The following is a 15,581-nucleotide window of genomic DNA, read 5'->3' on the forward strand; positions in this document are numbered from 1 at the left end:
TTTGATTGGACACCTGATTAGGGACATGAGGCAAAAAGTAATAGGTAGGTCATTCCTCCTAATGATAAGACAGTGTTTAAAACAATACTGTAACATTTAAATAACTGATTTTTACACCCTGGAACAAACGATACCGCCATTGTTATCTGTAGAAAGTCTGGGCAAATTGGATCCCCGAACAACTTGTGTTTGACTCAAAGGTTCCACTGTCCTTCACGTGATTAGGTTGCCATTTATGAACATGGTTAAGTTAAAAGTTAAAGTATCAATGATTGTCACACACACACTAGGTGTGGTGAAATTTGTCCTCTGCATTTGACCCATCCCCTTGTTCACCCCTTGGAAGGTGAGGTGCCGCGCCCGGGAATCATTTTTGGTGATTTAACCCCCAATTCCAACCCTTGATGCTGAGTGCCAAGCAGGGAGGTAATGGGTCCCATTTTTATAGTCTTTGGTATGACTCGGCCGGGGTTTGACCTCACAACCTACCGATCTCATGGCGGACACTCTAACCAATAGGCCACTGAGTAGGTGACACAACAAGGCAAAAAACGTTTTTTTAACAACACCCAGAAACGCCGTCGGCTTCGCTGGGCCTGAGCTCATCTAAGATGGACTGATACAAAGTAGAAAAGTGTTCTGTGGTCTGACGAGTCCACATTTCAAATTGTTTTTGGAAACTGTGGACGTCGTGTCCTCCGGACTAAAGAGGAAAAGAACCATCCGGATTGTTATAGGCGCAAAGTTGAAAAGCCAGCATCTGTGATGGTATGGGCGTGTATTAGTGCCCAAGACATGGGTAATTTACACATCTGTGAAGGCGCCATTAATGCTGAAAGGTACATACAGGTTTTGGAGCAACATATGTTGCCATCCAAGCAACGTTACCATGGACGCCCCTGCTTATTTCAGCAAGACAATGCCAAGCCACGTGTTACATCAACGTGGCTTCATAGTAAAAGAGTGCGGCTACTAGACTGGCCTGCCTGTAGTCCAGACCTGTCTCCCATTGAAAATGTGTGGCGCATTATGAAGCCTAAAATACCACAAGGGAGACCCCCGGACTGTTGAACAACTTAAGCTGTACATCAAGCAAGAATGGGAAATAATTCCACCTGAGAAGCTTAAAAAATGTGTCTCCTCAGTTCCCAAACGTTTACTGAGTGTTGTTAAAAGGAAAGGCCATGTAACACAGTGGTGAACATGCCCTTTCCCAACTACCGGTACTTTGGCACGTGTTGCAGCAATGAAATTCTAAGTTAATTATTATTTGCAAAACAAAAATAAAGTTTATGAGTTTGAACATCAAATATCTTGTCTTTGTAGTGCATTCAATTGAATATGGGTTGAAAAGGATTTGCAAATCATTGTATTCCGTTTATATTTACATATAACTCAATTCCCCAACTCATATGGAAACGGGGTTTCCATATCACGATCGACATGGCCTTTTAGAATAATACTCTAGGAAAGGACCTTTTAATGAGGGAAGTTCACACCTTTAATGAACCGTCCCACAGGAAAGAAGCAAGACGAGGCAGACAGAACGGCAGCACTATTACATCGGTGCTCACAATGCGTGAATGGGAAGGCGATGTTTGTGCGCCTGATTATTTATCGACTTGTCTTGTTATGCTGCATATGCGTATGGGCGGCTGAGCATAAAGGAGAAAGTAAATTACATTACCAACCTCCCGTGGCTACTAATATCATTTTCTCATGTTGTGTTTTCTCCATGCTTGAGTCGTAGTGAAGCACACACAGCTCCTTGCTTTGTTGTCGTGTGTGTGTGTGTGTGTGTGTGTGTGTGTGTGTGTGTGTGTGTGTGTGTGTGTGTGTGTGTGTGTGTGTGTGTGTGTGTGTGTTCTTGTATTTCTACCCTTCTTGAGACATCAACAAGGAAAAGTACCTTCCATATGAGGACCCAAATCATGGTCCCAATACAGAAAACCATTGCATCTAATAGAGAATGTCTCATTTGGAACCTTGGTGGTGAAATCTATCAAAATGAGGCTGGTCCCAAAAAGGAGAGATTTTTCAAATTGACTGTGTGTCGCTTTTAAAAGTGCTCCCCCTCTGGCCAACATATGAAACAACAAGTGTGTGTAAGAAATTGAAATGCACCCCCTTTGGCCAATTTTTTTTATATATATATATATATATATATATATATATATACACAGTATATAGAGAGACATACTGTAATAACTTGAAGTTAATAATGAAGATTAAAAAAAATTACAAACATCCATCCATCCATCCATTTTTCTACCACTTATCCCCTTCGAGGTTGCGGGGGGCGCTGTAGCCTATCTCAGCTACTATCGGATGGAAGGCGGGGTACACCCTGGACAAGTCGCCACCTCATCACAGGGCCAACACAGATAGACAGACAACATTCACACTCACATTCACACACTAAGGCCAATTTTAGTGTTGCCAATCAACCTATCCCCAGGTGCATGTCTTTGGAGGTGGGAGGAAGCCAGAGTACCCGGAGGGAACCCACGCAGTCACGTGGAGAACATGCAAACTCCACACAGAAAGATCCCGAGCGCAGGATCGAACCCAGGACCTTCGTATATTGAGGCAGACGCACTAACCCCTTCTACCACCGTGCTGCCCCAATCACAAACAAAGAATTTAAAAAGAAAACTAAAATCAGTCTTTCTCACCATGTGTCGACTTCTTTCTTATAAAATTGGGAACAATTCCTCATATTCTTTCTGTTTCTGTAATATTGCAATATTTTCTCATAAAAGTATAACTTTTTTACATAAAATTATTACTGTTGAATGCAAAATGGTGACATTTGTCATACAAAATTCCGACTTTTATCACGATATTGCCAATTTGTTGTTCTTGTAAAATATTTTTTGAGTAAAATGATGACTTTGGTGAAAATTTTGCTGAGTAAAAATTCCGATTAATATTATAATATTGCCAAAAGTTTAAAGTTTTCTTATAAAATTGTGACTTTGGTCGAGTAAAATTACGACTCTTTTCATGAAATTGCCAAAATGTTAAGCTTTTCTTGTAAAATTGCGACTGTTACTGAGTTAAATTCCTACTTCTATCGTAATATCGCAGAAATGTTCCATTTTTCTTGTAAAATTTTGACTTGCGTTGAGTAAAATTACGACTTTTATTTTAATACTGCCAAAATTCCAAGTTTTTCTTGTGAAACTGGGACCTTTTTCTTTTGAAATTCCAACAATTTTTTTCACAACAAGCTTTTTTATATTTGCATAGTATGTACATATTATTAATGTTGTAAATACTGGACAGGGCAAAAATAATAATAATAATAATAATTAATATTGTAAATACAAATCTTTATACATCTAAAAAGGCTGGTCCTAAAGAGGTGGGCATTTTTATGAGATCTCAAGAAGGTTACAAATACAAGAACGTGTGTGTGTGTGTGTGTGTGTGTGTGTGTGTGTGTGTGTGTGTGTGTGTGTGTGTGTGTGTGTGTGTGTGTGTGTGTGTGTGTGTGTGTGTGTGTGTGTGTGTGTGTGCAGTCTCACCAAACAGAGAGGAAGTGGCCAGCTCGCCAATTCCATAATGGTCGCTTTTATCTGTCGTTGGGCCATTAGATGGAGCCTGGCCATCCTGCACAGGTAACAGAAGTACATCATATAGAAGAACGTGACATTTTAAACCCCAGCAAGTCTATTTTTATCGCCTGAACTTTGTCTGTCTGTGCTGCAGGTGGAAAACGAGGTGCAGTTATTTCATCTGAAACAGGAGCATGTGCATGAATCCAGCACACCAACTCACCACCTTTTGTTTTCTGCAGAATAAATTGACAATAACAGCCCACACTTACGTTGTTGTTTTGATTCTTGCAGCATCCACACCTGCATGCTAAAGGTTCGATCTTCTGTGTAAAACCCAACCAAAATAGATGCAGTCGATACAGGCAAGGACACTGCGTGACTGACATTGATTTCTTTTTGTTCACCATTCCTGCAGGTGTTTTTACAAGGCGGTGCAAGTAGAAAGGATTGCCAGAAGGTAGAGGAGGCTCTTTTTTTTCAAACAAAAGTTTTGGGACATCTTCCCTTGTTTTGACTGTCAGTAAGCAAGGCTATTCAAGTGGCGTCCCAGGAACAACAGCATACTGGCGCCTGAAATATGATAAACACACTAGCATGCTCCTGTTGTGTAGAGGAACACATAGGCTGAACCCTGCATTGACATTTTAACCTCCTCCTCCTGCTTGTTGCAATAAAAGTATTGCAACAACACATCATCAGTAGGGTAAAACTAACCTGTTTCACGACAGTCTAAAGCCAGCTCACTCTGTAGAACTTGCACCTGGCTCGCTGACAACAAGCTATCCATACACTTGGGTAAAACGGACTAAACTAACACCCTCCCTTCCACATCCCACCTCCCCGGATTGTTAATAATCAAATGTAAATAATCAAATGTAGATACTTTTTCTTATGCTTTCTGATCTCTCTCTCTCTCTCTCTCTCTATGACCACTACTTGCTGTACATATCCTACCAAGTCCGACCTACACTGTTTCAATGTCCATTTCTCTGTTCTCAATTGTTAATGACTGAAGTGATGATAACAACCAAATCTAACTTCCCCCCCCCCCCCTCCACCTCCCATACCCCGGATTGTAAATAATGTAAATAATTCAATGTATATACCCTGATGATTCTCTTGTGTGATAACTGTATTATGATGATAGTATATATCTGTATCATGACCCCCGACTTAAACAAGTTGAAAAACTTATTTGGGTGTTACCATTTGGTGGTTAATTGTACAGAATATGTACTTCACTGTGCAACCTACTAATAAAAGGCTCAATCAATCAAACGTTAGGGAGACTACGTCTCCCAGCTGGCCTGGAAACGCCTGGGGATCCCCCGGTTGGAGCTGGGAGTGGGCTTCCCTGCTTAGGCTGCTGCCCTGCGACCCCACCTCGGTAAAGCCGAAGAAAAATGGATGGATGGATATATTATTATAATATGTACACATACATATATAGCAGTGACGTGCAGTCACTAGAGGTAGGTGAGGCGGGGCCTCACCTGCCATCATGGAAAGAAAAAAAATGTAAAAAGAAAAAATGTTTATTAAATTGTTATATGTATCCAGTGATTATACTATAAAGTTATTTTCCATTTAACTTCACCAGTTTTAGATTATTTTTATTCAAAATCGCTGAATTTTCACATTTGTCGTTCAAATACTGAGAAGAGACGGTGCGGTGAACAGCAGCCAGTTGAGGCACGTCACTCGGTGCCTCAACATGGATTGCGGACTCGGCTAACTGCTGGCCTGCTGTGCAGTGAGACTGTATTGCTATATGAATTATATTATACATTTCCATAGTTTAGTTAGCTGAGGTATATAATGTACAGTGTATTTTGTCAACAACTGTATGTGTGTAACGTATTTATTGTGCTGAGCGATCAAAAAACGGCTGCAAAAGACGCACTGGCTGAGGCTCGCAGTAATCCCACCTCCTGCACCCCCGCCGTAGAATGCACCCGCTGACGGGAGTGTTATATCAACTAAAGCCCACACTTAAACTTTCCACGTGCAAGATTGAATCTATTTAAAAAAGATATTTCATAAGAAGCCAAAAAGTGCAAAGACTATAATGTTCGTGTTGGAGGAGTTGTGAATGACTGCAGGGCCACAACATTAGGTACACCTGCAGACTGCATGTGTACCTAATTCACAACTCCTCCAACACGAACATTATTGTTTTTGCACTTTTTGGCTTCTTATTAAATAACTTTTGTAACCTATTTTCATGGGCTTTCCTCTTTGTGATGTTAAGTTCCTGTTATGCGCTGTTATACAGTATATGCCTTGAGCTCTTATTTTGAAGGCGCTAAGAGCGGAAGTGATGACACGTTGGAGTGGAGCGGAGGTTTTTGAAAGAAGGTAAATAAAGTGGTCCTCGTGTAAACTGGAGCCTCCGTGTTTGTTATTTAGTAGTTTCATACAGTATAGGCGACATTTATAAACCCTCGGTTACACTTTTTTAAATAGATTCAATCTTGCACGTGGAAAGTTGAAGTGAGGGCTTTAGTTGATATAACACTCCCGTCAGGGGTGCATTAATCCAGCACAACAGCGGCGAATGGACTTCATTTATAAGTAAAGGTAAGACCATAATAACGTTTTTTTTTATTAAATGTGCTTTTTTGTGTGCTACAGTTTGTATGTGTAAAGTTAAAGTTAAGTTAAAGTACCAATGATTGTCACACACACACTAGGTGTAATGAAATTTGTCCTCTGCATTTGACCCATCCCTTGATCACCCCCTGGGAGGTGAGGGGAGCAGTGGGCAGCAGCGGCGCCGCGCCCGGGAATAATTTTTGGTGATTTAACCCCCAATTCCAACCCTTGATGCTGAGTGCCAAGCAGGGAAGAATGCTGGTATGAGCTTTTAAACATAACCCGTTAACTGCTGCCAATCAAACGGTGAATAAGATACTCTTTAGGGTTCATATGTTTGTAAATCTGACTGTGATGAAGTCAGTGCCTCACCAGCCATCAACCTCACCGCACGTCACTGATATATAGGCTATATACTGTATATATTGTTAATTTACATGCAGTCGGCTTTCGCCCCCCAGCCAATTTTTTTTAGCCCAATGCGGCCCCCAGGTCAACAATTTTTGTTTCAACTCTGTCAAAAAGCAGTAAACAATAACTATCTATTTATTGTTTTTTGTTCGTTTGATATTTGTTACAATATAAACTGCTGTGATTTTTTATAATACCTGAAATTTGGTGTTGCCAGGCGACAGCCCCTGAAAATCCAAAATCCCTCCTGAGATTTGCCTCTGACCTCTAAGCTTTTGCCACCAAGTACTTCTTCCACTCAATCAACTCACTTTATTCAATACTTTTTTTTTTTTTGCTGGATTTTTGTTGACATTCCGTCTCTTTAATGAAACAGAACATAAACTTAGATTACGTGCTGTTCATGTTTTTGCCAGAACAGTTTAAGCTAAAAGAATTATTCCCCCACTGTTGGCGACTGAGCAAAGTGAGCTCACATCCTTACATGAACAGGGCAGATTTGTGTGACCCTTGACTGACCTTGTTGGAGGCTGCAGGCTGACCGTCGTGCAGCACCGTCATGGGATAGTGGAGCTCTGCGGGGGAAATCACATGCAAACACTGCTGTTACCTTTCTGCTATCTTCAAGACCTTCGTAGCACAGTGCACGTTCTATTTATTTGCAGGGCCAGCGGTGGAGGGAGGCCCACTTTAGACGAGACGAGAGAGAGCGCTGAATCCTCAAACATTCATTAAAGTGGAGCTCCTTGGCATGCACAACTTGGCTTTGGACCTCTCTGCCAACTTCATTTGTAACTGATTGTGATGATGAGGCGCATATGAATGACAAGAGCAAATGGGAATTAACACCGTTAAAAAGGTCAGCGGGGGCACACACACACACACACACACACACACACGCACACACACACATACACTGAGGGTTTCTCCTGAGAGGTGGGATCAAACAATTGGCTGTTGCTATGGCAACGCTCCAGCAACAGGAGGTGTGCGATAACCTTAAATTGACTTAAGTCTGAACACAGTCCCAAATACACATTCACTCTACATCATAAGACACTGTCATATGAAAGCATATCTATCTTTGGACATTATTTCTTTAGGGTTGTCTTTTTATTAGTGATAGTATGTTTTTGTACTCTGCACTTCAGTCTTTAAGACACATTTAAATACAATGCATCAACTCTAGATTGTACAGTAATGCAACATCCACCATTCAATTTTACCTTTCCACGAGGATCATATATTTTTGGTCTATCATTATAATGTGTACTACATATATGGTATGTTACATTGTATACAGTACAATTGCATTTGCTTTATTGTGTTTTTGCTGTTTTAATTAAAAATAAATACTGCAAAAGCATAAGTTTTTATGGGGTTGGGTTTCTGCACAATTTAACTGTAAAATAATTCAGAAAAATAATAATTACATAATCACAATAATGATATTTAACACATACTTCTACTATCACAGCTCCAATAAATAATAATAATAGTAAATGATACATAATAACAATAATGATAATAATTAACACAAATACCACTACTCCTAATTGTAGTAATAATAATTATATACATGCCCTGCGATGAGGTGGCGACTTGTCCAGGGTGTACCCCGCCTTCCGCCCGATTGTAGCTGAGATAGGCTCCAGCGCCCCCCGCGACCCCAAAGGGAATAAGCGGTAGAAAATGGATGGATGGATGGATAATTATATATTAACAACAATAATCATAATAATATTAATTAACAAATACTACTACTACTAATACGCATAGTAGTACTAATAATAATAGTAATAAAATCATAATAATAATGATGATAATATTAACACAAATACTACTACGACTACTAAAAATAATAATGATAAAATAATTATGATTACATACATAATAATGGTAATTACCAAACATACTTCTACTAATAATAAATACTAGGGATGTCCGATAATGGCTTTTTGCCGATATCCGATATTCCGATATTGTCCAACTCTTTAATTGCCGATACCGATATCAACTGATACCGATATCCACCGATACCGATATATACAGTCGTAGAATTAACACATTATTATGCCTGATTTGGACAACCAGGTATGGTGAAGATAAGGTCCTGTTTTTAAAAATTAATAAAATAAAATAAGATAAATAAATTAAAAACATTTTCTTGAATAAAAAAGAAAGTAAAACAATATAAAAACAGTTACATAGAAATTGTAATTAATGAAAATGAGTAAAATTAACTGTTAAAGGTTAGTACTATTAGTTGTAAGTGTATCTTGTGTTTTTTATGTTGATTTAATAAAATTAAAAAAAACAAATACAATTATTTAATAAAAACGATACCGATAAAAAAAAAAAACGATACCGATATTTTCCGATATTACATTTTTAAAGCATTTATTGGCCGATAATTTCGGCCTGCCGATATTATCATCTCTAATGACATCTCTAATAAATAAATAAGGATAATAATTAACACAAATACTACTCCCAGTTATAATAATAATATGAATACATAACAATATTAATAATAATGAACTAATACAACTACTACTACGCATAATAGTAATAATAATGATAGTAATAGATGCATAATAACAATATTAACACAAATACTACTAATAATAATAATAAACATAAAACAATTATAATAACACACATAATGATAATTACCAAAATTACAACTATGATTAATAATAAATACATAATAGTAATAATAAGGATTATGTTTGACATAAATACTACTACTGGTAACAATAAATACATAATAATAAGGATAATAATTAACACAAATACTACTAGTAGTAATTTTAATATGATGAGGATGATAATAATGAACTATATATAATGGAATAATGATAAATACAAATGAAATAATCATCAAATAATTGTTCAAATTAAATAATTCTGTCTTCATTCAATGATATTTGCTTCACATTTTGTCCCTGTCCATGTGGCGTTAAATCCCACCATCTCTTCTCTCACATGCATGCACAAACACACCCCTGCTGTCTTATCTGTTTGTTTGCTAGTTTCTCACATATATGAATATTTTCCAGGTGCATCACAGTTTTAGCCTCATAAATATTTCATAAGAGCAAATAATAAGTTGAAAAATGTATAAAAGAAGCGGATCTAACATTAACAATAGAAGGCAGATGCTGGGTGAGAATGTTGTTAGTAAACATCACCTCTCCTCAGTGCCATCCAAGCATGCAACATCAGAATGCAAATAAGATGAGCTTTACATGGATTTATCATATCGTGAAGCCATTTGCTCACAAAAGCCTTTATCAATCTGGCACACCCCTCCCTGGAGAACGGGAGCAAATAAGTTTTTGGCATGGATTGGTTTGCTTCCCACTCATCATTTCCATGATAGATTCAGGTCATGAATAAGCCTGTCAGATTGTATTTGGGGGGTGTAGACGCTCCAGCTCCGCATTGGAGATGTCAGCGATGTCAATCAGTGTTACAGGGATGACATGATGAGCGGCGCTCTTAACTTTCCCAGTTCCACATCCACACCTTTACAAGGACACGCATGCACCCTGCCACTGACCTTTGTGACCTGTGCACAGGCAGCCCCCCATGGTTCCTGCAAAGCCTGGCGGTTATCTGGTCCCCATGGTGGCGGAGCTGGATCACATGGAGAGGGAGAGAGAGGCAGGAGTTGAAGAAGAAGTATGTCAGCAGAGAGAGGGCAGACCAAACGATGCTAAAGGTGGCGGTGGTACGTAAGTGTGAAAGCCACATGAGCTGTCGGCTGATGTTTTCTCTGAGAGAGAGGGCAGAAAATGGGGGGAAAGTATGAATGCACATTTGGTGACGTCTCCAGCAAATCCCCTCCCCTCTACATCACGATTGTCCTCCTGTTCTCACAAGGAGGGAAACGCTGTGAAAAGTGTGTGCAACATAATCGTTTTTTTTACACAAATAACACAGCAAAATATTTGCCAGGTCAAAAGCAACAAAGCGGGCTTATGTTTTGTTTATTGGCATTTTTTCCTACTTCTTGTATAGCAAAAAGTCCTAAATGACATCCTGACTAGAATAGTTGGTTTCTCCCAGGATGCAAACCTCATGAAAAAAAACCAATATCAAGCAAAATAATGGTAATGGTAGGTTTTTTTATTGTCTGTCGACAACACACTTGTGTCATCGTCTTCTTATTATTTTTGTACGCTGTCAATGACTGTACTTGGATTATATCACTTTTCTTAGATTTACCAAAATATTTACCAAAATAAATCCATCCATCCCATCCATTTTCTACCGTTTATTCCCTTTGGGGTCGCGGGGGGCGCTGGAGCCTATCTCAGCTACAATCGGGCGGAAGGCGGGGTACCAAAATAAATCAATAATGAATAAAATGTATTATTCAACATCCATCCATCCATCCATTTTCTACCCCTTGTCCCTTTTGGGGTTGCGGCAGGTGCTCGAGCCTATCTCAGCTGCTTTCCACATTATGCACAGTTTGTTTCTTAACAACGCTACATTCAAGTATAAACCCCGTTTCCATATGAGTTGGGAAATTGTGTTAGATGTAAATATAAACGGAATACAATGATTTGCAAATCCTTTTCAACCCATATTCAATTGAATGCACTACAAAGACAAGATATTTGATGTTCAAACTCATAAACTTTATTTTTTTTTTTGCAAATAATAATTCACTTAGAATTTCATGGCTGCAACACGTGCCAAAGTAGTTGGGAAAGGGCATGTTCACCACTGTGTTACATGGCCTTTCCTTTTAACAACACTCAGTAAACGTTTGGGAACTGAGGAGACACATTTTTTAAGCTTCTCAGGTGGAATTCTTTCCCATTCTTGCTTGATGCACAGCTAAAGTTGTTCAACAGTCCGGGGGTCTCCGTTGTGGTATTTTAGGCTTCATAATGCGCCACACATTTTCAATGGGAGACAGGTCTGGACTACAGGCAGGCCAGTCTAGTTCCCGCACTCTTTTACTATGAAGCCACGTTGATGTAACACGTGGCTTGGCATTGTCTTGCTGAAATAAGCAGGGGCGTCCATGGTAACGTTGCTTGGATGGCAACATATGTTGCTCCAGAACCTGTATGTACCTTTCAGCATTAATGGCGCCTTCACAGATGTGTAAGTTACCCATGTCTTGGGCACTAATACACCCCCATACCATCACAGATGCTGACTTTTCAACTTTGCGCCTATAACAATCCGGATGGTTCTTTTCCTCTTTGATCCGGAGGACACGACGTCCACAGTTTCCAAAAACAATTTGAAATGTGGACTCGTCAGACCACAGAACACTTTTCCACTTTGTATCAGTCCATCTTAGATGAGCTCAGGCCTAGCAAAGCCAACTGCGTTTCTGGGTGTTGTTGATAAACGGTTTTCGCCTTGCATAGGAGAGTTTTAACTTGCACTTACAGATGTAGCGACCAACTGTAGTTACTGACAGTGGGTTTCTGAAGTGTTCCTGAACCCATGTGGTGATATCCTTTACACACTGATGTCGCTTGTTGATGCAGTACAGCCTGAGGTATCGAACGTCACGGGGCTTAGCTGCTTACGTGCAGTGATTTCTCCAGATTCTCTGAACCCTTTGATGATATTACGGACCGTAGATGGTGAAATCCCTAAATTCCTTGCAATAGCTGGTTGAGAAAAGTTTTTCTTAAACTGTTCAACAATTTGCTCACGCATTTATTGACAAAGTGGTGACCCTCGCCCCATCCTTGTTTGTGAATGACTGAGCATTTCATGGAATCTACATGTATACCCAATCCTGGCACCCACCTGTTCCCAATTTGCATGTTCACCTGTGGGATGTTCCAAATAAGTGTTTGATGAGCATTTCTCAACTTTATTAGTATTTATTGCCACCTTTCCCAACTTCTTTGTCACGTGTTGCTGCCATCAAATTCTAAAGTTAATGATTATTTGCAAAAAAAAAAAAGTTTATCAGTTTGAACATCAAATTTGTTGTCTTGTAGCATATTCAACTGAATATGGGTTGAAAGGGATTTGCAAATCATTGTATTCCGTTTATATTTACATCTAACACAATTTCCCAACTCATATGGAAACGGGGTTTGTATGTTGCACGTTTACACTTGCAATAATTCAACATGTCTGAAAAAGGAATAGGAAGAAGCCAAGTAGATACAAAACACTTGTATCTCAAATCAATGTTGCCCAATGAAATTGATCAAAATCATGCTTACCCCTCCCCGCCGCCCCCACTTTCACAATATTATGTCAGACTTTGACAATATTATGTCAGACCCACTCGACGTCCATTGCATCCGGTCTCCCCTGGGGGTGGGGGAGCACCCACATATGAGGTCCTCTCCAAGGTTTCTCATAGTCATTCACGTCAACGTCCCACTAGGTTGTGAGTTTTTCCTTGCCCTTATGTGGGCTCTGAACCGCGGATGTCGTTGTGGCTTATGCAGCCCTTTGAGACACTTGTGATTTAGGGCCAAATAAATAAACATTGATTGATTGATATTTTAAGATGTATAGGGAAGCCTGATTTTTAACATAGCTGTCCTCTGAGAAGGTCATTTGTAATTATATAAAGATAGACAAAAGTGCAAGAAGAAGAAAACAAGAGGAATGTAGCTACAATTAACATTTAATGTGCAGTGGAAAGAATAATAAAAAAAGTTGCAGCTATACACTTCTCACATATACAACTTGTTAGCTTTGTCAACAACAGTAACACACAAAGACACACACACACACACACACACACACACACACACACACACACACACACACACACACACACACAGCACCTGTTTGTCTTGTTGGTCTTTTCAAGGGGGTTTGCTTAAGTACATCACCCCCGGCAACAGCACCCTTGCCTATATGATGAGAGTCTTGTTCCCATAGCAACCAAGACGATCCCACCTTTAAAAGCGTCTAATTAGCCGACAAAGGGTGTACATATTGGAATATTACGTAATGAAGAGGGAATGCTGACATTTGGTACAACAATAATATTTGAAAAACTGAATTGGAGTAAGATTATATTTGGGGTCAAGCATATTCCTAAATTAGATGTTGTATAAATTTGACAATTGGAGGCGTCACACTGTTGCAGTATGAAAAATAACCCCAAAAGTGTCTAAACATAAGCCACAGATATGTTTGAAAATCATTACAAACTGCACCGGAAGCACAAATGACTTATCTCACCACCACCGAACAATAACAGTATGCATGTCTGCTTTTTTTTTTTCTAGAGGAAATCACTCAATAGGATTTTCTGGAGTCGCATGGCAGCGCAGAGGACCGCTGCAATCCCTTTATAGGCTTTTGCACCCCGAGGAACATCAACAAGCAGCTTTCACAAGCTTCCAGGGGAAAGAGGATGCAATTGCTTCAAGTAATTTCTTAACATCTTTTAACACATTTAACCACACATTGTCCTTGAGGGGAACTGAAACAGTGACGTGCGGTGAGGTTGATGGCTGGTGAGGCACTGACTTCATCACAGTCACATTTACAAACATATGAACCCTAAAGAGTATCTTATTCACCATTTGATTGGCAGCAGTTAACGGGTTATGTTTAAAAGCTCATACCAGCATTCTTCCCTGCTTGGTACTCAGCATCAAGGGTTGGAATTGGGGGTTAAATCACCAAAAATTATTCCCAGGTGCGGCGCCGCTGCTGCCCACTGCTCCCCTCACCTCCCAGGGGGTGAACAAGGGGATGGGTCAAATGCAGAGGACACATTTCACCACACCTAGTGTGTGTGTGACAATCATTGGTACTTTAACTTAACTTTAACTTTACACATACAAACTGTAGCACACAAAAAAGCAGATTTAATAAAAAAACGTTATTATGGTCTTACCTTTACTTATAAATGCGCCGCTGTTGTGCTGGATTAATGAACCCCCTGATGGGAGTGTTATATCAACTAAAGCCCTCACTTCAACTTTCCACGTGCAAGATTGAATCTATTTAAAAAAAGTGTAACCGAGGGTTTATAAATGTCGCCTATACTGTATGAAACTACAAAATAACAAACACGGAGGCTCCAGTTTACACGAGGACCACTTTATTTACCTTCTTTCAAAAACTTCCGCTCCACTCCAACGTGTCAAAATTCCGCTCTTAGCGCCTTCAAAATAAGAGCTCAAGGCATATAACAGCGCATAACAGGAACTTAACATCACAAAGAGGAAAGCCCATAAAAATAGGTTACAAAAGTTATTTAATAAGAAGCCAAAAAGTGCAAAAACAATTATGTTCGTGTTGGAGGAGTTGTGAATTAGGTACACCTGCAGTCTGCAGGCGTACCTAATGTTGTGGCCCTGCAGTCATTCACAACTCCTCCAACACAAACATTATTGTTTTTGCACTTTTTGGCTTCTTATGAAATAACTTTTTTAAATAGATTCAATCTTGCACGTGGAAAGTTTAAGTGTGGGCTTTAGTTGATATAACACTCCCGTCAGGGGTTGCTGTGCATTCTACGGCGGGGGTGCAGGAGGCGAGCCTCACACAGTGCGTCTTTTGCAGCCGTTTTATGATCGCTCAGCACAAGAAATACGATACACACATACAGTTGTTGACAAAATACACTGTACATTATATACCTCAGCTAACTAAACTATGGAAATGTATAATATAGTTCATATAGCAATACGGTCTCACTGCACAGCAGACCAGCAGTTAGCCGAGTCCGTCCATGTTGAGGCACTGAGTGACGTGCCTCGAATGGCTGCTGTTCACCGCACCGTCTCTTCTCAGTATTTGAACGGCAAATCTGAAAATTCAGCGATTTTGAATAAAAATAATATAAAACTGGTGAAGTTAAATGGAAAATAACTTTATAGTATAATCACTGGATACATTTAACAATTTAATATATATTTTTTTCTTTTTACATTTTTTTCTTTCCATGATGGCAGGTGAGGCCCCGCCTCACCTGCCTCTAGTGACTGCACGTCACTGAACTGAACATGTAATCATGCTAGAGCAGAGCTCATTCTGGGTATT

At 39.5% G+C, this 15,581-nt stretch overlaps 1 protein-coding gene across 2 annotated transcripts in view; it reads right to left on the reverse strand.

Annotated features, from left to right (window-relative positions):
• fam131c (family with sequence similarity 131 member C) overlaps window positions 1-15,581 on the reverse strand; it is a 32,356-nt gene that overhangs the window by 15,748 nt on the left and 1,027 nt on the right. Inside the window, exons 2-4 of one of the 2 annotated variants that reach the window (XM_061970487.1) lie at window positions 10,135-10,211; window positions 7,089-7,144; window positions 3,531-3,615 (exon numbers count right to left, since the gene is read on the reverse strand). In XM_061970487.1, the coding sequence (XP_061826471.1) occupies window positions 3,531-3,615; window positions 7,089-7,144; window positions 10,135-10,165 (172 nt within the window). In that variant the 5' untranslated portion in view covers window positions 10,166-10,211. Of the gene's footprint in view, window positions 1-3,530; window positions 3,616-7,088; window positions 7,145-10,134; window positions 10,352-15,581 lie in introns of those variants that run through there. The other variant, XM_061970488.1, reaches the window with a different exon arrangement.

Source organism: Nerophis lumbriciformis, linkage group LG01 (genome assembly GCF_033978685.3).
Source record: "Nerophis lumbriciformis linkage group LG01, RoL_Nlum_v2.1, whole genome shotgun sequence".
Taxonomy (NCBI): domain Eukaryota; kingdom Metazoa; phylum Chordata; class Actinopteri; order Syngnathiformes; family Syngnathidae; genus Nerophis; species Nerophis lumbriciformis.